The sequence below is a fragment of the Carcharhinus amblyrhynchos genome, unplaced genomic scaffold (assembly GCF_965287045.1).
Source record: "Carcharhinus amblyrhynchos unplaced genomic scaffold, sCarAmb.v2.hapA scaffold_39, whole genome shotgun sequence".
Taxonomy (NCBI): Eukaryota; Metazoa; Chordata; class Chondrichthyes; order Carcharhiniformes; family Carcharhinidae; genus Carcharhinus; species Carcharhinus amblyrhynchos.
The window spans coordinates 6,896,546-6,919,725 of NW_027649780.1; the positions used below are offsets into that span (position 1 = coordinate 6,896,546).

The following is a 23,180-nucleotide window of genomic DNA, read 5'->3' on the forward strand; positions in this document are numbered from 1 at the left end:
TTAAAAGAAATGTATGAGGCATGTTCTTTACACAGAGGGTGGTGGGTGCTTGGAACTCGCTGCCGGGGGAGGGAGTGGAAGCAGATACGATAGCGGCTTTTAAGTGGCCAGCTCAATACTCAAAAATAGCAGTGCGGATGCTGAAAATTTAGAATGGAAACAAAAAATACAAGAAAAGTACTGGAGCTTTTGCAGCACCTGTGCAGAGTGAAACTGAGTTAACGTTTCAAATCACTCTGACCATGTCCTTCTGGATGGAAGTGGTCGTGGGTTTGGAAGGTGCTGTGAAAGGATCTTTGGTGAATTACTGCAATGCATCTTGTAGATGGTACACACGGTGGCTGCTGAGTTCATCCTCTTTTATCCATGCTGTATCTTGTCTGTTCTTGTATGTTTTGTATACATGTATATGCTGCACATACGGAACATACTGAATGAACTATAGTCTTCCTCCTGCCCTTTTCCATGTTAATATATGGGGAAATCATCAAACCTGTACTGGGCCAGGTTTGAGGGTGTGTTGTATTATTCGTAAAAATCGTAAAACTTCAATGAAAATATATTTTAAAAATAACATTTGAGGGGACGTTCCTCGTGTTGCTGAGCACATGTCCTGCTGAGAGTCACTAACACAGGAGTCCAGTGGGCAGGTACAGACCAAGTTACAAAGACATGTGTCAGAGCTGTTAAAACATCCCTTCCAACGTGAATACCACACCGGAGACAGCGAGAAGTAAACGTGAGAGCTTCCCACATCATTCTATTGCTTTGGAGCATTTGTAAGCTGGCACCGTTGACCATGTGGATATGAATATCATAGACAGCTGGGAGAGCGAAATTAGCTTCAAACAGGGAATTGGACAAATCCTGAAGGGGAAGGATTTGCAGGAATCTGGGGAATGGACAGATGAACGGGATTAGTTGCAGTAGTGAAACCAATAATGAGAATATTCACACGGAGATGAGGAATTATTCAATAGATGGGCTGGGCTGAGGCAGAAGTGGGGATGTGTGATATTATTGAGGTGGTTGAGGACAGGACTTGGGATGGAGAGAATATGGGGTTGGAAATCCAGTCAGGGTCAAAGGGAGATTGATGGTTGTGGGCAGCCTCTGATAGCAGCCAGAGAGGGGCGTGGAACAGTGGGATACGGAATGGAATGAGTAACTGGAGCTTAAGAGAATGAATTCATTCTTTCCAAAGGGTAAATAACCAGAAAAAAATAATGCAGTCAAGACAGTTAGAATAAATAACTGGATACAGAAACTTACCAGGGACACCAACAATAGCGAGGACGGGATAATATCCCTCTTGAATACGCATCAGTACATCGTTGATCTGGTAATCCCATGGTCTCTGAACATCAATGGACTCGACAAGGTTCAAGAGGAAATCTTCATCGATTGTTGAAAAATTCCAATCTATTGTGCTCAGATTCTGATTCATTGTTGTAATGTTCCAATCTACTCTCAGATTCTGATCTCTCCTCCCCCCTCACTCGAGCTGTGAGTGCCACAGTTTGCACTCCCATTGAAAGGAATGCCTTATTAATAGAAGAGGGAAACCCTCCAATGACACAGTTTGGATCCTTGGAGGCTGCCATTTATTCCACTCAATAAACAAACAAGTGCAATTAACTCCTTTCAATCCAAAACATGTTGTATCACAAACAAATCAAACATTTACTTGGTATGGGTTCGAAGTATGAGGTTGACTGAGGACAGGTATAGTGGAAATATCGGATATACTGACCATAATATTTCAATCCTCCTTGGATTTGGGAGTGGTGCCAGAGCATGGGAGAGGTGTACATGTTCCATGTTTAGAAAAGGAGAAAGAGATAAACCACTGAATCAATAGAGCAGTTAAGGTGAAATAAATGGGGGGAAAAGGGGTTTTCCAGTGTAAAATGTTGTCCCTGACTGAATGCTGCAGACTGACACATTCCAGAGTCCAGGACTACGTGCTGAGGGATGCACTGAAACTTGAGGCGTCCATCCCAGATGTGCAAAAAGGTAAGGATGCCGTGTAAGTCCTTTCAGCCATCGTGATTTGAGGGTGGGGAAATGTTAAGACCCCATCGGACCCGATGATTCATATAGAATCTACACAGTTCATGTTATATGTGTCACAATTAACTGAAATATTTAGAATGCAACTCGATTTTTGTAGACCACTCGAATATTCGTGCATGGCCATTTTGTCCAGAATGTTCTTTCATATATTTTACAAATAAAAAAGATCTTTGCAAGAAAATCCATCCAGCAGAGTGGTTGAATAGAAGAGTCAGGAACAAGCAACGAGGAGAATGGGTGAAAATAGGACCTGGATGCCATCACCACCATTTAGATTCTTTGTGAGTGTGTGCAGGATCGTTTTTGGCAGGAACAATGAGAAGAGACTGTACCAACTAAACAGTTGTTGGGGTAAAGGAGATTGCGTGGAAGGAGTTGCTCCGACAGTGAGCACACACGGGAACACAGGCTGAAAGATTATCTCACGATATAAACAACAGTATTGCAAACATGGAGACTATATTTCCGGCCCAGTAGGTGGACTGGGATTCTATAACTGACGTTCAACTCCTGGCATTTACGTTTCCCATCATTGCTCATGATGAACACGTCTCTAGTGAAAGTTATTAGAAATGAAACAATGAGCACAGAGATCAATTTGTTACAACTCTCACACATTAGCTTCCCAGCGGATGCATTGATCAGGATTCAGCACTTGGCCCTGGATTCGATTCTCAATCACAGAGTGAATAACTTTTTGTTGTGTTAGTAATTTAATGAAAACACACCTCACAGCGTCTGTGAACGGCGAAACAATGTTAATCTTCCAGCTGGATGAACTTGTATCACAGCTGGAGCAGAGATATGGAAACACTTTCACTGCTGTTTTGATTGCAGATCTGTGAAAACAAATGTCAGTCAGTGACTGGTCGAATATACAAAACACAATCTTGCCACAATCTTGTCCTGAAGTGAAGACCCTGAGCAAATTCAACAAGATGCTCTTGTGTCATTTCTAGCTGGAGTTGGTGAATCAGACGAGGTTAAGGACAGTTTAAATGGTGCCAGTCCTTTACTGCAGCTCATTATATTTCTGAGTGGAGATGATTTCTCCTTGTCACACGGCTAAGGATTAGCTGATCCAATGAAGGAGCAGGTTCAAGCCTCCTTACGGCCTTTCCCAGCTCCGGTTGCTTCGAATGAATTTCAGTGACAATATCAACAAATAACATGGTGATAGGGTGCTTTAACGTGGTGGAGTGGCCGAGCGCTCTAAGGCACTGGGTTAAGACTCCAGTTCCCCCGGAAGCGTGGGTTCCAATGTGCAGCTGCCAGAACTGAACTGAGCTGAGTTTTGTTCCTTGCAGTTGGCTTCTAACAACTCTGATACAATATAAGAGTGTGCGCGGCCGTTGTTGACATGAAAAACGAGGACAGACAGTAGAAATATAAAGAGATTTTGGGGTAAAGGACCTTGCGTGGAAGCAGTGGACTGGCTCCTGGAGAGCACACATACGGGAACACAGGCTGAATAACTATCTGTCAATATAAACAACAGGATTGCAAACATTGAGACTTTATTCCCGGCCCCGGGGAAGAATGGGATTTTTTAAATGAAGGTCAAATCCTGACATGTGCGCTTCCTGTCATTACTCATGGTGATCATGTGTTCAATGAAAGTTGTTTGAAATGAAGCAATGAGTACAGAGGTGCGAAAGACGGACTAACGTAATTAATCACCATCTGAAACATGTCTAGTAGTAATGTGTGCTCAGAAAAGACAGATGCAAGTGAAACTGCACGTGGGCATTGTCATCTATTCCTGAAGTGCATTTGTTATCATGTTCGCCTCACACCCGAAAAGTCCCCGGTTCGAAATCAGGCAGAAACACTGTTGGATCGCTGTCATTAAGTATGAGCGAAATCTGCGTGATGTTTCATAGCTCAACCTCATGCAAATCCGGTGCCATGGTCATCTCACGCTTTGATCTCGGCGTCAAATGTATTTAAGAAAGTCAGAAATGCAATTTCTGAGGACGCAGGGAATAAAGAACTCCATTGTTTGTACACATACTCGCAACTCAGTTGCAGTCCACAACTGAATTTACTGGGTTTAGAGGTGCAGACTGACGTAGTTAATCGCCATCTGAAATATATCGAATAGTGTTGTGCGCTCATAAAGACAGACAATTGAAATTGCAACTGAACTAGAGGAAATGGGCGCATTTCGTAAAGCACCTTTCTAAAATTACTCTTCACAGTGAAGAATTCGTTAAAACCACTCAGACAGATGTGGAAATCGGGATTCAGTGCGGACCTCCTGGACTTCCGATAGATGGACAAGATTTAGGCGCCAGAATACTTCACACACAGAATAAAGGGGATTCAATTACATTTTATTTACTTTAAAGGATAAATGTGATCAATCTCAAATAAACATCATGGTATGGGTATTACCCAGTGACTCTATTTCTTTTGTTGGTCAGCGATGTTTGCAAGACAATGTTGTATATTTCAGAGATATTCAATTCAGAATGAGGGCATTTGTGTTAAATAAACGTATTGAAAATACATTTTGAATAACTGCAAATATTTGATATAACTTTGAAATTATTTGACGGAAGATAAGAATGATGTATTAATGATTGAACAGAAATCGTTGCCGCCTAAGATATTTTCCAGGCGAACGCTTTTTAATTTTGAAGTTCAAGTTAAGTTGAGATATCAGGTTGAAAATAACGGATTTGCTCTTCTATTAAGTGACATGGACCCTCAACTTGGACATGAAAACTTGCAGCAATACAATGTGGTTCAACATTGTAGTCGGGACAATAGGCGGCGTGGCGCAATCTCTTGATTCTGTCGTGTCGTCATTATCACATTGGCCTAACACGTGAAAGATCGCCGCTTCACAACCGGGCAGAACATTCATCCATTTTCCCATGTAGGGTGAGGGAAATCTGTATGATTTCAGATCGTTGCTGAACATCATCTAAATCTCAATGTTACAGCCATCTTACCTTTGCTCTGAGCTCGGCCTCAAATGTTTTCTGTAAAATAAGAAATGCTGATTCCTTTGACGCACTGACAGAAAATTGTCGATTTTGACAGTCTGCACACATTAGCATCTCTTTCAACCTACAACAGAATTTAATGGGTTTATAGGTGCAGACGAACATACTTAATCATGTCTAATTGCAGTGTATGCTCAAACAGACAGACACAAGTGATAGTGGAAGCGAATTAGAGGAAATGGCGCACATTTCCCACCACATTGTTTTTGGAAATCATTCTTCATAACAAAGAAATAGGAAACAACACTGAGCCAAATGAGGAAAACAAGACGCAGTGCGGATCTACTGGACTTTACTAAAGATGGCCGGAATTTATGCGCGTGAATGTTTCATGCCCATAATTAAAAGACTCATGTGCAAACAACAGATGGCTTTTCAATCTTTTCCATTTAAAGGCTTATTTTGTCTAACAGTAGACTATGATCAATGTCAAAATTGCGATCTGCATTACCTGGTGACTCGCTTCCTTCTGTTGGTCAGTTATGTTTGCAATTCAGTGACTTTCAATTTCAGAGATATTCAGTTCATAAGGAAGACATCTATGTCAAATAATGCACTAATACTAAATATTGAAACAAATACTGCGTACAATTGTAAAATGAGTTTGACGAATGCCATCTGGACACGAAACGTCAGCCCTTTTCACTCCTTACAGATGTTGCCCATCTCTGTGAGATTTTCCAGCATTTTCTCTTTTGGTTTCAGATTCCAGCATCCACGGTAAATTATTTTTATTTCTGAGTGCAATTGGTTGAGATTATTCGAAGGAAGGTGAGAGTGATGCATGGGTGAATGAGCAGAAATCATTGCTCCCCCAGATATTTGCCAGACGAACGCTTCTAAGTTTTGAAGTTCAATGTAAGTTGAGCAATCAGATTGAAAGCAACGCTTATCTTTCCGAAACAAGTCGCATGGGTGGGGGGTGGAGGGGGTGTGAAGGGGTTGCAGGGTGGTGGTGGGGGGGGGGGGGTCGGTAGGAGAGGGGGGCTCTCAATCTAACCATTTGAACGTGCAGCACCACAGCGCAGTTGAACATTGCAGGCAGGCCGATTTGCTATCGGCTGCCGTCAGCTGTTTCTGTAATGTAGTGGTTATTATGTTCACCACACATGCAATAAGTCCCCGGTTCAAAACCAAGCAAAAACATTCATTGAGCTTTCTCATTAAGGGTGAGGGAAATCTGTATCATTTCAGTTCTTTGGTGAACTTTATCTGAATCTCGATATTACAGCCGTGTTGTCTTTGCTCTGAACTCGGCCTCAAAAAATTTCTGTAAAATAAGGAATAGAACATAGAACATAGAACACTACAGCACAAACAGGCCCTTCGGCCCACGAGTTGCGCCGATCACATCAACACCTATTTATAACCCCCAATCCCATAAAACCCCATGTACTCATCCAGAAGTATTTTAAAAGACCCCAGCGAGTTCGCCTCCACCACCACTGACGGCAGCCGATTCCACTCACTCACCACCCTCTGAGTGAAAAATTTACCCCTTACCCCTAATGCTGATGTTGTTTTGATGCATTAACAGGAAAGGAACGTTTCGACTTTGACACGGTGCACATATTCGCATCTCGTTTAGGCTACAACAAATTTAACGTTTTTTTGGTGCAGACTAACATGGTTCATCACCATCTGGAACATATCTAATAGTTGTCTGTAATCCAGAATACTGACACAAGTGACATTCTAAGTGACCTATGGGAAATGGCGCTCATTTCCCAGAAGATTCTATTTTAAAATCGGTTTTCACAAAGAAGAAATAGGGGAAAAAACACTCAGACAGATGAGGGAATCGAGGCCCGTGCGGATCTAATGGACTTTCCTATTAATGGCTGGAATTTCTGCGCCCGAATGTTCACGCCCATAATAAAAAAGGATTGAGTGTCACGAACGGATAATTCTTGATTCTCCTCCACTTAAGTGTAGTTGACTTTGTTTAAAAGCTGACATAGTCAATCTCCAAATTGAGATCTGTATTTCCCGGTGGTTCGATTCGTTCTGTTGGTCAGTTATGTTTGCAATTCAGTGATGTTCAATTTCAGAGATATTCAATTCGTAATGAAGACATATGTGTTAAATAATGCTTTGATAACCAAATATTGAAACAAATACTGAGTCCAATTGTACAATGAGCTTTGGTAAAGTGTCACTTGGACTCTTAATGTGCGCCGTTTTCACTCCTTACAGGTGCTGTCAGACATTGTGAGATTTTGCAGCATTTTCTGTTTTGATTTCCGATTCCAACATCCGCAGTGATTGGCTTTTATTACCGAGTACAATTGATTGAGATTATTCGAAGAAAGATGAAAATGATGCATTAATGAATGGGCAGAAATCATTGCTCCCTTAGATATTTGCGAGACGAACGCTTTAAAATTTTGATGTTCGGCGTAAGTCGTACAATCAGATTGAAAGCAACATAGAATCATAGAACCCTACAGTGCAGAAAGAGGCCCTTCAGCCCATCGAGCCTGCACCAACCACAATCCCACCCAAGCCCTACCCCCATATCCCTCACATTATACCCACTAATCCCTCTAATTTACACATCCCTAGACACGAAGGGGCAATTTCTTAGCATGGCCAATCAACCTGACCCGCGCATCTTTGGACTTTGCAACGGTTATCTTCCTGAGTTAAGGGACATGGGCTCTCAATCTAACCATCGGAACCTGCAGCAACACAGTTCAGTTGAACATTGCAGACAGGGCTGATTTCCTGTACTATTCTTCCAACTGTTTCTCTAGTGTAATGGTTATCATGTTCGCCCGCACGCGAAAAGTCCCCGGTTTGAAACGGGCAGAAACATTCATTAAGCTTTCTCATGTCGAGTGAGGGAAAATTACATGACGTCAGTTCGTTCCTCAATATTACCTGAACCTCAATATTACAGGCATACTATCGTTTCTGTGACATCGGCCGCCAAAGTTTTCTGTAAAATAAGCAACGCTGATTTTTTTTTTGTTGACGCACTGATGGAAAAGAGACTTTTCGATTTTAACACCGTGCACATATTCCCATCTCGATCAGTCTACAACAGAATGTAATGGGTTTATAAGTCCAGACTAACATGGTTAATCACCATCTGAAACATATCTAATAGTAGTCTGCGCTGGAAAAAACTGACACAAGTGATTTTGTAAGTGAGTTATCGGAAATGGCGCTCATTGCCTAAAAGATTATATTTTTAAAACTCGTTCTTCATAACAATGAAATAAGGGGAAAACACTCAGACAGATGAGGGAATCCAGACTCAGTGCGGATCTGTTGGACTTTCCTGTGAAGGGCCGGAATTTATGCACCTGAATGTTTCACGCCCATAATAAAAAAGACTCAAGTTTCACGAGGAGATCATTCTTAAATCTCTTCCATTTAAATGTTGCTGAGTTTGTTCAAAAGCTGGCTATGTTCAGTCTCAAATCTGCGATCTGTGTTGACACGGTTCCTTCTGTTGATCAGTTATGTTTGCAATTCAGTGATATTCAACTTCAGAGATATTCAAATCATTACAAAGAATTATTTGTTAAATATTGCACTGATGTTAAATATTGAAACGCAGACCGTGCACAAACACTGAATGAGCTTTGATAAAGGGTCATCAGGACTCGATGACACACCTTGCAGATGCTGTCAGACATTGTGAGATTTTGCAGAATTTTCTCTTTTCCCATCCGCAGTAATTTATTACTGAGTACAATTGATTGAGATTATCCGAAGAAAGATGAAAATTGTGCATTAATGAATGGGCAGAAATCATCACTCCCTTAGATATTTGCGAGACGAATACTTTTAAATTTTGATGTTCTGGATAAATCGCACAATCAGATTGAAAATAACGGTTATCTTCCTGAATTAAATGACATAGGCTCTCAGTCTAACCATCACAAACTGCAGCAACACAGTGCAGTTGAACATTGCGGACAGGCAGATTTGCTCTACTGTTCTTCAAGCATTTGTTCAGGTCAAATCGATTTTAATTAACTTGTCTGAGTTTTATGCTGAGTGACAGAGATGGTTTGTGAGGGTATTTCTCTTAATGGGCGTTCAAAAGTCATGTGATACAGGGCTGCACCGCAGCTTCATATGGAGGCCAGACTTTCAAAATCTGTGAATGATCCAAACTTGGCAACATTGCCAACCATCAGCAGATCATGCAGAATTTCAGAACGCAAAAAAAAACTAATTGGTGGAATGGACGACTAATTTGGATATTTAACTTATTGCAGAGAAAAGTTACATGATTAGTTTTGTTAAGCAGAATGTGAAGAGACAAATGGAAATGATGAAAACGCTATGAACGTGAATATAGACGCCAAGGGACGTGAGTGAATATGTGCATAGATCATTCATGGTGCAAGGCAGATTGAGACAGCGGTAAATAAAAAAGTGAATAGTTTTTGTCTATTGGGGGAAAGAATGCAGAAGCAAGGAAGTTGTGCTAAATTTGTAGAAAACACTTGGAAAATAGTCAACCGAAAAATTGGGTCCAATTCTGACCACCGAACTGAACGCAGAATGTAAAGTCAATAGGCTGTATGCAGGGGAAAACACGACAAAGATTCCAGAGATCAGAAAGTTCAGTGACGAAAATATTTTGGAGAGGTTCGGAATAAATTCCTTAACAGGAATTTGCTGATGTGATTTTAATGAGGCATTCAAAATCCTGAGGGTTCTTAACAGAATGGATAGACAGAAACTGTTCAATTGCAGAAGGATCGTGACACAGAGGGCCCGGGTTGAAGTATATTGGTGAAAGAAGCCTGGAGACATCACGAAAAACATTTTCAGACAGTGAATGATCCAGATCTGGAATGTGCTGTTTGAGAGCTTGTTGCAGGCAGCACCACTTAATGGTTTCAAGATGGGATTGGATAATTGTCTGAAAATGAACAAAATGCTGGACTGTGGGGTACAGACTGTTATTGGACGAATTGCTCCTTTAGAGGGCCAAAATATGCATGACGCTTCAAATTGGCCTTCTTCTCTGTTGTAAGTTCTTTATCAATGTTGAAAGGAAGATAATGATAATATCTCTGCGACAGTAATTCCGAGGGTATGCAAATTTCTCAAGATATCTATTCAAATCCAACTACAAAAGGTTTCAAAATACAATTACAATTTTGAATTTAAAGGTCGTTTGCGTAATTGCGGCCATGGCAAGAAATATATCAGATTCTCTAATGCCCTGCAAAAAAAGGAAACCTTCCATCATTTCCCAATTTGGCTCAGAGGTGACTGCAGGCGCACACGTGTTTGTCGATTACGTGCCTTCTGTGATGGTCTAGAAAACCAGTAAACTCAGAGTATTAGCGATTGTCAACATATGCTTGTCTTACCAGCTGAGTATACAGTCCGTGGAAGAATGAGAAACAGCAACTGAAATCAGCATTTCACAACACCTGCAATAGCAAAGCTAGACCAGGAGATGGCAGTGAAACAATGTTTTTTGGCACGACACGATACAGATGACCGTCTGTTATTTCTGTAATAGACTCAGTCTTTGTCTATCCTAAATGTGGCCCAGTTTATATGACACGAAATCATATTTCTGATTATATGACAATAATTCTCAGTTGATTCTGTACTCAGTAAAATCCCAGTTGTTACTATCATGCAACAAGCCTCATTTGACATTACACCGTTCATTCTGGCAGTTATGACAGCGCGGAATTAATTCTCGTCTAATGTCATGAAACTCCATATCTCCGCTGTTACTTCACCAGACCCTCTCTCTCCTTATAATGCACCAGGACATGTTACTGTTCGCATTCCACGAGTCCCCTGCTCAGTTATTACATTGCTGGAACCTGCCACGTATAAAGAAACACTGACAATATCTCAATCACTGCTGACCAGTCCACCTCCCTGTTTATACCGAATAATATCCTGTCTCTAATTATTATTCTATTTCTTGATTTATTTGTTGCTGCAATTGCCCCTGTCAAACCTTATATCAATCTAAAGGTTTGGTTTGAAATTACTGCATCGGTTTTGTCACAGTTTGTATTATACAATGGCAAGAATCAGACAAAATTACACTAGGTGACAAAATTACACTATTGCGCTGGATGCTCTCTCCTTTATTAGTGCGCCAAACCATACATCTGTTCATTTTACACACTACCCCTTTCTCATTTATTGCTTTACTCTGCATTTCCTCACTTTTTATTCCACTGGGCCACATCTCTGTTTATATCACACTAGATCATGTCCCCATTTTCTGATAGCGCTGGTACGCTGGAACCAGTCTCAGTTTAAATTACAGAGCTCATTGTCTCTGCATATATTAGAATAGACCGTGTCTTTATCAAAACTGAGTATGGCGTGTCTCTGTTTATATGAGAAAACAGCACGCTGGTTAGTAATATACTGTATACACTCTCTCAGTAATGACTGAACTGGGCCCAGTCTGTATTCATATTAGTACAGGTGCTGTATCGATATCTGGTGTATTCGGCCCTGTCTCTGTATTACTGCACAAAACCCGTCCCTCGTTTATATTACAACAGATCATATGAGTTGGATTGGCCATGCAAAATGGTCCGTTATTTTCCCTTAGAGTATGTGGATTAGCGATGGTAAATGTGTGGGGCTGAAGGGGATAGGGCAGAGGGGAGGACCTGGGTGGGACGCAGACTCGGTGGGCCAGATGGCCTTTTTTCTGAACTGCAGGAATTCTATGGTTCTATGTCTAAGAAATACCATAGACATTTGCGTGCTTATTTATTTTAAATTATCTATTTTCTAACAACCCCCTTTGGTGAAATAATCTTTTTTAGCAATTCTCCTTCAGTTTTCCCAGTGATAACCTTCAGCCCATCTCTGCCTTCCATGAATGCATGAAAACACCAAACAGTTCCTGTGTTTCAACTGAAGAACATTTTACATGTAACTAATTATTGGCAACCATTCTCTTGTGTGATCTTGCGTACAGAATGATTACAGCCTCACTATTTTATTCCCAGCGTTGACTTACCTGTCTTTAGAGATCTGTTGGAAAATGGATAAATCACATCTCGAATGACGATGAGATTACGGAAATTGATCTTCTCAGTGTCTCACTGAAGTTCCTGATATACGACTCAACTGTGCGCTGATTTGTGAAAATGATGGCGAAAATGACCCTGGATATATAGCCGACAGGACATAATTACATCTCTAATTCTCAGACTTCTTATTCCTATTAATGCTAAGGATTGAAACATCTGCTGCTCTCCAGAGAAGGATCAATATTTTTATTTGACTGTTATCTTCATCAATTCCATCGTAACTATCCCAAATATTTTCTGCTGTCTATAGGTTGTACAATCTCGGTAATACAATGAATCAGGATCAGGTGTATCATAAGGGTGTCCAGACCTTATGTGATATAAACGGTGATGTTGCCGTGATGCTGACTGCAGCGATTCAAGATAGCAGCTCATCACCACTTTGTCAGGGGCAATTAGAGAAGGGCAACAGGTGTCAGTGCTCCCCACATCCTATAAATGATTAAAAATGCTGCAGTAACAACAGAGACAGAATCGAATCTAATATAGACAGATATTATCGCATAATTATGACATAAACTGACCAAGAGAGTCATGTAAAGCAATGTATGGGATCTCTAGAGTAAGAGAGACAGAGCATGATATCATATTTAAATAAACATTTCTTGTGCGTTTGATAATTCTGGAAAAAGTAATTTGTCCAATAATAATCGACAAGTGTCCAATGAAGGAAATCAGATACAGGTTCTAATTCACAACTGATTGGGTAACGCTTTCCAAAAAATAATCATAGGGAATTAGAACATTATAATTTGAATGACTAGCTCCAGTGTAGCACTAACAGAGACAGCTGGGCCCGGAGTCAGACTGAGACCTGATATGAAAAAGCAATCATTTCTCGGGCCTTAGCGCGGGTGTCGTTGTCATGACGAGTGACGCAGGAATTTGTGTGGCAAACACGGATTGGAAACCCTATGGCAACCGCAGGAGTGACTGACTCCACCTGACTAAGAGCTGTTATTCCCAAGGGTGGGGGGCGGGGGGGCGGGGCGCAGTCATGGCAGACTCCATATTTTCCTGTTATCTGAGGCAATAATGGTGAATAATTGTGAATAACCCGGTCCTTCTCATTCTTACAAATAGTTCTACAGTTACAGACAAAATTAGGACACGTGAAGACTGAAAAAACTAAATATGAAAACATCATCGGAGGCAAAAAGAACAGTGCAATAAATGTTAAGGATTGTTGTGCTTTTCCTAAAGAAGTTCGATCCAATGCTCATTTGTTCAAAGTGACGGCTTGTATATAGAATTGAGTAATTGAATTTCGGAATAGCCCACCTCACCGCCCCCACCCCTCCCTCCAACACCCCTCCCCCACGCACGCACACAAACACACACAAACATACACACAAACACAAGTGCTGTCAAAAGATAAGAGTAACACAAGATGAAAGCTGTATGAATATTGCATTTTATTCAGGCTCAATGAAGGACGGGGTGGGGGGGGAGACACATTGCTTGGACAATGATATCTAAGGGCCATTACAATGGACCTATTCTCGAAAATCCTTCAAGTTTTAACTCTATGAAGGATATATCTAATTAATTTTCCAAAGTTATCGTGAAATCTGATTCCATCAGCCTTTCAAGTTCTTTATTCCAGTTCATAACAACTGTTGTGTCAAGGTGAACAATTAAAATTCTCTCGCCCTGTTCAATAAAATAAATCTTTGCCCATTGGTTACCGACCGTCCTTCGAGAAGAAACATTCTCTCTTTAATTACCCCACTCACAACTTCACGATTTTGAACTCGAATTAAAGTCTTCAAAAGTTCGACAAGGAAATGGAGAGAGGCAAAGGGAGATTTGGGAGAAAGACGAACAGCGTGTTGCCTGATAAAAGCTGAGGAACAAAAATAAATAACAGATGGAGAGAAAATGATCAAACAAGGAAAGATGACAGCTATCATTCCCCCACTTCACGGAATCCAGGGGAGTTCAGTGACTGATCCACTGACCATTCCGATAATGTCCGGGAATGGAAACTCTGAACAGATCGCAACAGAATCATTTGTAAATGTGACCGCAATGTGATCTGTGTGACTCTGCCCTGACTCTGTGGACAGATATAGGCCGCACTGACAGATGTTCTCACCAGATTGTGGTCCCTGGATTTATTTTCTGCTCAGAAGTGAGATGTGTGGTTTGGAACCGGCAGCATGAAACAGGAAGTTGTATTACCTCAGAATGAAACAACCGGTGCCAGTTTGATGTTATCACCGTGAACAGTCTTCCTGCCTGTGAGGGTGAACTCACTCTGACAGCATCAAGAACAGTCACAAAGACTGCTGCCGGTCTCAGAATTACGCACCTCCATTCCTACTTTAATGAATCAAGGAAATGATCATATTAGGGGGTTTAAATAGATTAATTGAAGGGAAAATGGACTAAAGATTATCACTGAGAGAAAAGAGGATAAATTAAAGCAACATTTCTGTCCCGCCGAGGTGTTTTAAAATAGGAAGTTTAAGTGTGTTAGGTGCTGTGTGAGAGAAATTGAGGAGAGGGGTTTAAGCGAATGAACTGGTTTGTTTCCGACACTGAATTTTCCACTGATGAGACTTTTGTGCTTCATCTTTTTAGCCAAAAGATGTCGTAACCAAAAAAATAAACTTTTTTTCAACGAGTAGCCGGATCCGTTTCCTGGGTACCCGTGTAAGTGAGTTAATAGAGACTGAGGGAGAGAATAAAATTTATCTGATTTAGGTACAGTCTGAGGCAGAGAAAGATAGGAGAGAAGTTCAGTGAGTCATTTGAAAGATGCATTGCACTGGCAGCGGAATGGTCAGCTGTACATCACATTCAAGGGCGCCCCGGGCAATTCATTACATTTAGGTATTTACTGAGACATAGAATGTGCAAGTAAATACTGAATATGTTACTCATATCGTCTTTAAAGTTAGTAAGAATTATTTACACAGTGGTTAGCACTGGAACCTCACACTGTTACGGACGCTGGTTCCATTTCGGCCTTGTGTAACTGTATGGTGTTTGAAAAATCACCCCGTGTGTGCGTGGGTTTCCCCCAGGTTTACCGCTTTCCCTCTACATTCCAAAAATGTACAGGGTGGTTGGAATGGCCATGCTCAGTTGCCCTTTAGTGTCCATTTACAGTGCAACGTGACATACATTTATTATGTTCTTCAATCGCTTTCGAACAAGACAACGCTACAAGTTTCATCTCAAGCTTTCAAGAAAAGCTTGGCCTGGGCCCCACAGGTCCCTGGACAATGTTCATAGTGTCTCCTTCCGTACAACAGTCTTGGATCAACCTACAATTCCTCCGTCCCAGGGATTCAGAATCAATTCACTCCGCCCAAAGACACATTAAAAAAAAGTCAAGAGAAAACGCTGGAAAATCTCAGCAAGTCTGGCAGCATCTGTAAGGAGAGAGAAGAGCTGACTTTTCGAGTCCAATGACCCTTCATCAACGCTTTGTCAAAAGGTCATCTGGACTCAAAATGTCAGCTCTTTTCTTTCCTTACAGATATTACCAGGCCTGCTGAGATTTTCCAGCTTTTTTTATTCTTTTGGTTTCAATTCTAGAATACAAAGCAATTTACTTTTACACTTCAAACAACACCATTCTTTCGAATTAACACGAGAACCGAAGATTCCTATCTTTACTCTGTCTGTCCCAGATAGACTCCAGTTCCACTGTGAGGACAATGACCCTTCACCACCACTGAAATTGCCGAGCAAGCCACCCAGTTGTATCAAAGCTTTTACGGAGAGTCAAACAATAAAATCACCTAGAGGGCAACTTTCACCAAGGTGGTTCACAATCGCCTTTTCAGCAGGGATAGTTAATGTTGGCTTTGTCGGTGATGCTCACATCCAGAGGATCAATGAAAACAGCGCAAAGTGCTGCAGATTACAGAAATCTAAACAATAAAAACGCTACTCAGCAGCTCAATGGGCATCAGCAGAGAGGGAAGCAGATTCACATTTAAGGTTGATGCCAGGATGCAAAATCTCTCGATATAACCACAAAGAGCATGGCTGTTATACCCAATATCCGACACTAATCCTCATTTTTCAAATAAAATCGCAAAGTGATGGTCATTTATCATATCTCCGTTTGTTCGAGCATGTTATACGTACATTACCTGCTGTATTTCCAACATTATAGCGGTGATTAAATTCAGCAAAGGTACATTAGTCAACGGTAAGAACGTTGGGACATGAGGTCGGGTAAAATGTTCCATAAACGCAAGTTCCACCAAAATGAATGTTGTAATTTTCTGGAAGTGCTGAGATTATTGTGGATACATTCATTCTTCTGCCTGATCATAGCAGCATCAAATCATAGAATCCCTACAGTTCAAATGGAGGCCATTCTGTCCAAAAAGTCTGCAGCGGCTCTCCAGTAGAGCATCCTACCTGGGCCCAGCCTTCACCCTATCCCGAGAGCGACACATATTCACAGGCTAATCCCCCGAATCTACGCATCGTTGAACACTAACAGAAAATTTAGCATAGACATTCCACCTTGTGAGGCATGCTCTGCTGGATAGCTGGTGCAGACTTGATGAACAGAACGGTCTCCTTCTGCACTGTAGGGATTCCGTGTTTCTACGTTGCACATCATTGAACGCTTCGGGGCAACTTATCATAGCCGATCCACCTAACCTGCACATATTGGGACTGTGGAAGGAAACTGGAGCATTCGGAGGGAACTCACATGGATATGGGTAGAATGCGAAAACCACTCACATTCACCCAGGGTTGAAATCGAACCCGTTTCCCTGTCGCCTGCGAGGCAGCAAAAATAATCGTATCTCTTAGTGATAACCATATTTGATTTTTTTATCCTCCTGTCGTGTGAGTGTGATCACTATTTGTGACAGGGATATTGAGACATCAGATTTTTTTTTAAAAAATTGAGTTTGTCTAGTTTAAACAGATTAAATCCTCAATCAAATTAACATTCAGTGGAATATCAGCCTGTTCACAGATGTTTTCTTAATTGTGACTTCAGAACTTTTAGAACTAATTCTGAAATGGAATGTATCATTTTCTTTTAATTAAATGCAACTGGTGTTATGAATGTTCATAAAGTTTCTATTCATTTTGAACCAACCATTACTATTCTTAAAATAATTTGAGTTGAAACTGATCAACAAGTGACGGTTTATCTGGTTTTGCTGTCATGAACATTTCGTTGTAAACAGTGAGTTATTTATGTAAATATATACAAAAATAGAAACTCCAAATTAGATTGTCGACTGACAGAAGCACAACAAATATTTCCCCACCAACACAGCACAGAAATAGACAGAACCATGCAAATCAATCAACGGATTCCAGTAATGGTTGTTTTTCAACATTATTTATTCATCAGTGATGTGAGGAAAAACATCATGATGATATCTAAGCTCAGAATTAGGAAATAATCCCTCTGATCCCGAAATGTAATGACACGGCAAATGTGTTCATGGAAATTTCCTGTGTTTCATCTCTTTCACTGGCTTTCTCCTGTCTGGTTCTGTGTCTTGGCTCTCCACGATCGTTCATCGTCTTCACTCCACAGATAAAGTCATTGTCTGCCCAATGTGTTCTCTCAGCCAGAGTTACAGGCTTCCAAAATAATGGAATTCAATAAATTGGAATCCATGACTGGGAATTACTCTAAAAGATCTCTTGAGAAATCAATGATCTTGAAATGCTTGATACATTTTCTTCTGTGTCTAACCTCGGTTACACCTGGTGATAAGGATTCAATGTGGAATCTTTCCCTATATTTAGCCGGTGCTGTCCCTGTCCTTGGAGTATTTGGCTGGACAGAGTAGAGGAATATTTACTCTGCGTCTAAACTCATTGTTCCTGGCTTATGAATGGTTGATATATCTTTGTCAGGGAAGATTTAATCCATATCTAATCTCTGCAATACCTGGCCTGGGTGTGTTTTGTGGAACTGTGTAGACGGCTCTTTCCCCTATACCTAACGCTAATTTAAACCTGCCTCTTGAATCACTGAAGGAAGAGTGCAGGAGAGTTTTTACACAGAAGAGTGTCCATGCTCTTTCTGCCTTAATTTTGTTTGAACAGATTTGTAGATGGAGTTTCACTCTGTTTGTAGGCAGTATACTGTTCTGAGAATGTTTGAATTGGGTAGTGTAGGGAGAGATTCACTTTGCATCTGACTCATGTTGTTCCTGCTTTGGGAGTTATTAATTTGCCAGTGCAGAGGGGACTTTGCATTCTGCAGCTAACCCCATGTTACTCCTGTCCTGTAAGTTTCCGATGGGATAGTCGGCCGTCTCTACAGATTTCACGGGGATTGAACCAGTCTTTTTATATTACAGTAAATTTACCCTGTGTCAGCTTGTATTATGAGCCACGCCTTTGTTTATTTTCCACTCGACCCTAACTCTTTCTATCTTGCTCGTGGAATTTTATGTTGTCTGTCTCTACTTATAGTAAATTGGATATATTATCTGTCTGTATTAAATTAGACGCTGTTCCTTCTTATATTATATGTCACTATGTTTCTGTTTATATTAAACTAGACGTTAATTCTGTTTATATTAATTTAGATCTCTCTCTGTATCAAACTAGGTGCAGTCTTATTTCTGCAATTGACCATGTCCACGTTTATATTGCATTTGACATGCTCTCAGTTTTTACTGCACTGGTCAATGCCAGTGATGATTAAAGTGATTGGGAGAAAACAATTCTCTGCATCTTTCTGCAAGTGCAAACTCTATGAGGTTTTGGACAGTGGAAAAGAAGGAGCGATATCTGAAATCTACTTCTGCTGACTGCATTGAAAATAGATACCAAGCCCTGTGTAGCATGCACTGTCAATGAAGAACAAAAAATCAAAGAAAATTACAGCACAATAAAATACTGGCAATCCAATACTGCCCGTTTCTGGATCTTGCCTGATAGCAATCTTTTTTATCCCAACATATTATCTCTTCTTCTCACAAAACCGTGGAGTAAAACAAACATTATTCAAAGAGAGGCATAGTTAAGTGCAGGAACAAAATTGTCATAGTGAAATATATATATAGGGTGAGTATCAAGTATTACATAACCAGAGAGAATGTCATGTGCAATGTAAACTGAGCTCTGGTCTAGCAGAGTATTAACAGAGCCAGGCTGTATTTTAATATAAACAGGGGCCTGCTTCATGAAAATAAAGAACAAAGAACAACACAACACGGGAAACAGGCCCTTCGGCCCAACGAGCCCGCGCCGCCATCTTAACTATATGTTTTTCCTCCTCCACCCTTGACCCATGTCTACGCTTATGGTCCCCCCATTGGAAACCTGGTTAAGGGGAGAATAATTTAGGGACAATATGTTACACCAATCAGCCTAAGACCACATCTTTGGGGTGTGGGAGGAAACCGGAGCACCCGGAGGAAAGCCATGCAACCATAGGGAGAATGCGCAAACTCCCACAGACACTGGCCCAAATCCATGTATCTGCACAGCAAACAGTGATAGTCACTGAGCTGTCGTGGTGCCCATCTGCTGGTCCAGATTTAAGCATACACAAACGACGCAAAGTACTAGGCTACACTTGAAACATCCAAGAGCAGCCCACGCACGACCTATCCTGTGCGTGCCCCTCGTTAGACAACAAGGTGGACGGACGCACCTGCGGGGTAAAAGAGAAAAAAAATCAACACAGGTAACAGTTTATAGTAATGACTTAGTGCCGAGTGCGATGTGGGGATGGTCAAATGCCTAATTCCAATGAGACCCATATCCCGCGAAAGAAACATTTTTTTTAAAAAAATGACATTGTCAAGGAAAACAAAACTGAGGCAGTGTCTCGCACAGTTTTACTGATATAGGAACTTCTTAGACATGAACTGAGACAGTGCTGAGTAATTAATGATACTAGACCAAATAAGGAGAATATAAAAAAAGTTCAGAAAGGTGGTAATTATTTTCACCAATTACCATCCATTTTCAATGTAATAATTTCATTCACCAGTTCTCATTCATACATAATGACAAGTATATTTAAAATTACTCTATGGCAGGAAGGCGACGTTGTCTAGGCCCGCATTTATTCCCCATTGCTAATTGCATTTGGTAAGCTGATGGTGAGCCACCTTATTCAATTGCTGCAGAACCTGCAGTGTAGGTACACCGACAGTGCTCTTAGGGAGGGTGCTCCTGGGCTCCGACGCAGCGCAAATGAAGGAGTGGTCCAAGTGAGGTTTGTGAGTGTCTTAGAGGAATTTCCAGGCGGGGTTGTTCCAATTACCCAGTTATCATCAATTCATACGGATAAACAATTAGTTCACCAATTATGTTCATCAGTTTGATAAAAGCAAAATACTACAGATTCTGGAAACAAAAAAAAATGAATGCTGGAAAATCTCAATAGGTCTGATAGCATCTGTGGAGAGAGAATAGAGCCAACGTTTCGAGTCAGTGTGTTTTTTTTTTGGAGGAAATTGAAGAGGGTGATGACATTGAGAAATGATGTGGGTGGATAGGGATTAGGTTTTCTTTAGGTTATAGTTCGTGATTGGGATGTTGATTAGTTTAGGATGAAGAAGTTTGTTATGATATTTAGGATCACTCTGTGAATTGATGCAGCTTGTGTGTGGCTCGAAATAAGAACATAAGAACATAAGAACATAAGAAATAGGAGCAGGAGTAGGCCATCTAGCCCTTCGAGCCTGCCCCGCCATTCAATAAGATCATGGCTGATCTGTTGTGGCTCAGTTCCACTTTCCCGCCCTCTCCCCATAACCCTTAATCCCCTCTCTTATCAAGAACCCATCAACCCGCTTCTTAAAAATATTTAGCGAGGCAGCCTCCACCACTTCAACGGGCAGAGAATTCCAGAGATTCACCACCCTTTGAGTGAAGAAGTTCCTCCTCAACTCCGTTCTAAACCGCCTCCCCTTTATCTTGAGGCTGTGCCCCCTAGTCCTACTGTCTTTTTTGAGCGGGAAGAGTCTCTCCACCTCTATCCTATCCATCCCATTCATCATCTTATACGTCTCAATGAGATCTCCCCTCATTCTTCTAAACTCTAACGAGTACAAGCCTAGTTTATTCAGCCTCTCCTCATAGCTCAATCCCCTCAACTCCGGTATCAGCCTAGTAAACCTCCTCTGCACTCCCTCCAGGGCCAAAATATCCTTGCGCAGGTGCGGCGCCCAAAACTGCACACAGTACTCCAGCTGCGGCCTCACCAATGCCCTATACAGCTGCAGCAAGACCTCCCTACTTTTATATTCAATCCCCCTCGCTATGAAGGCCAGCATCCCATTCGCCTTCCTGACCACCTGCTGCACCTGCAAGCTGGGTTTTTGCGACTCATGCACAAGGACCCCGAGGTCCCTCTGCACCGTCGCCTGCTGCAGTTTTTCGCCACGTAAGTAATAGTCCTTCCTACCATTCTTCCTACCAAAGTGGACCACCTCACACTTGCCAACATTAAATTCCATTTGCCATTTCCTGGCCCATTCGCCCAGCCTATCTAGATCCTTCTGCAGACTCTCCACACCCTCCGCACAATTTGCCTTTCCCCCAATCTTGGTGTCATCAGCAAATTTCGACACCCTGCACTCGGTTCCCTCCTCCAGATCATCTATATAAATAGTATCTATTACTGCTGTTATTCCCATCTCACAGGAAATTTATGCAGCATTTCTGACACGTTGTAGGAAACAGTGATGATCTCTCCAAAGCAGCAGGAATACTCTGCCGAAGGGTCATCCAGATGTGAAGCAAAGGCTCTTTTCTGTCTCCACAGATGTTACTTAGATTCTCCAGTATTTTCTGTTTATTTTCGGCATTTCATTCTATTTAATATATAACTGTACTTTGCTTCGTATAATTTATTGATTTTAAAATTTATTGACAATATATTGGCTTTTTTGACACCAAGGAATAAAATCTGTCCCAGAATTCAGTGGGGAATGGAATTAATTCAGACCGGGGATAATGAACAGCTACCCAGCAGCCTCAGCGCTTCATTGACAAGGCATCACCTCATCATCACACAGAAAGTCCTGATACATAGCTGGAGTGTGTGATGATTTTCAAAGTGATGATATAAATGAAACAACCTGTACTTCATGTGAAGTTACTAAATCTTTAAATTCCCATTCATTATTACACTGTTTTGGGAAATAATGTGACACTTGTCGTTTTCCAGTGAATTTCAGAAATATTTCTGTTGCTACCTTATTTACTTTTCACCCTGTTGCCTTCACTAATTTGGGTGAGGGTTTGTTGATTGATTTGTTGTATATGAAAGAGCCAGTATTTTATAGAGTACAATCATTCCTCCTCAACCAAATCATGCTCTCTTTCTGTCCTGGATTTGAAGATTCAGCATCAGCAGAGTAACGTACCATCCGAACTGCAGGAAAATCTCCCCCTACTCTTCAAGAGGATCAGCTTGCTTACTCCCGAGAAACTCGGAATGTATTTCACCCAGACACTCTGGAAGGATTGAAAGTATTAGACGGACACACATTGAATAAAGGAGTTCTTTCAATTTATGAAGTCGTCAAACACAAATATGGAAATGTAGAACAGCATCATTCAGTACCATTTATCAATGAATCCACCAATCCATTCACTAATTCCTCAATCAAAATATTCAGACATCCAACAGTCATTCATCCATCAGTCATTCAAATGTCATTCATTCCTTCGTCAACACAATCATACATATATTGTTTGTGTGGATGGTGACATCAATAATTTTAATTGATCCAGTGATCCAGAGACCCAGGACAATGATGTGAGGACAGGGATTTAAGCCGGGCCATTGCCGCAGGTAGATTTTGAATTCTATTGATAAATCTGGAATGGATACTAATTGTGATCATTGGAACCGCTCTGATTCCCCAATGGAGGAAATCTGCCATCGCTACATTGTCTCACAAGGAGATAACTGCAGACTGAAAGCAAGCTAGCTGACTCTTTAATATCTTCAGAAGCGTACCAGAAAACCAGTCAATTTAAGGGAATTTGGGAAGGTAAAGAGTGTCGGCCTTTCCAAACAAACATCCCATGGAAAGATAAAAGGAAATAA

The 23,180-nt window shown here is 41.1% G+C and overlaps 1 protein-coding gene across 1 annotated transcript in view; it reads left to right on the top strand.

Moving 5' to 3' along the window:
* Positions 1-1,910: 1,910 nt before the first annotated feature.
* The window catches only part of LOC145363577 (Ig heavy chain Mem5-like), a 35,236-nt gene continuing 13,966 nt past the window's right edge, over positions 1,911-23,180 (top strand). Inside the window, exon 1 of the mRNA XM_080218760.1 lies at positions 1,911-2,016. Within this exon, the coding sequence (XP_080074886.1) occupies positions 1,911-2,016 (106 nt within the window). The remainder of the gene's footprint in view (positions 2,017-23,180) is intronic.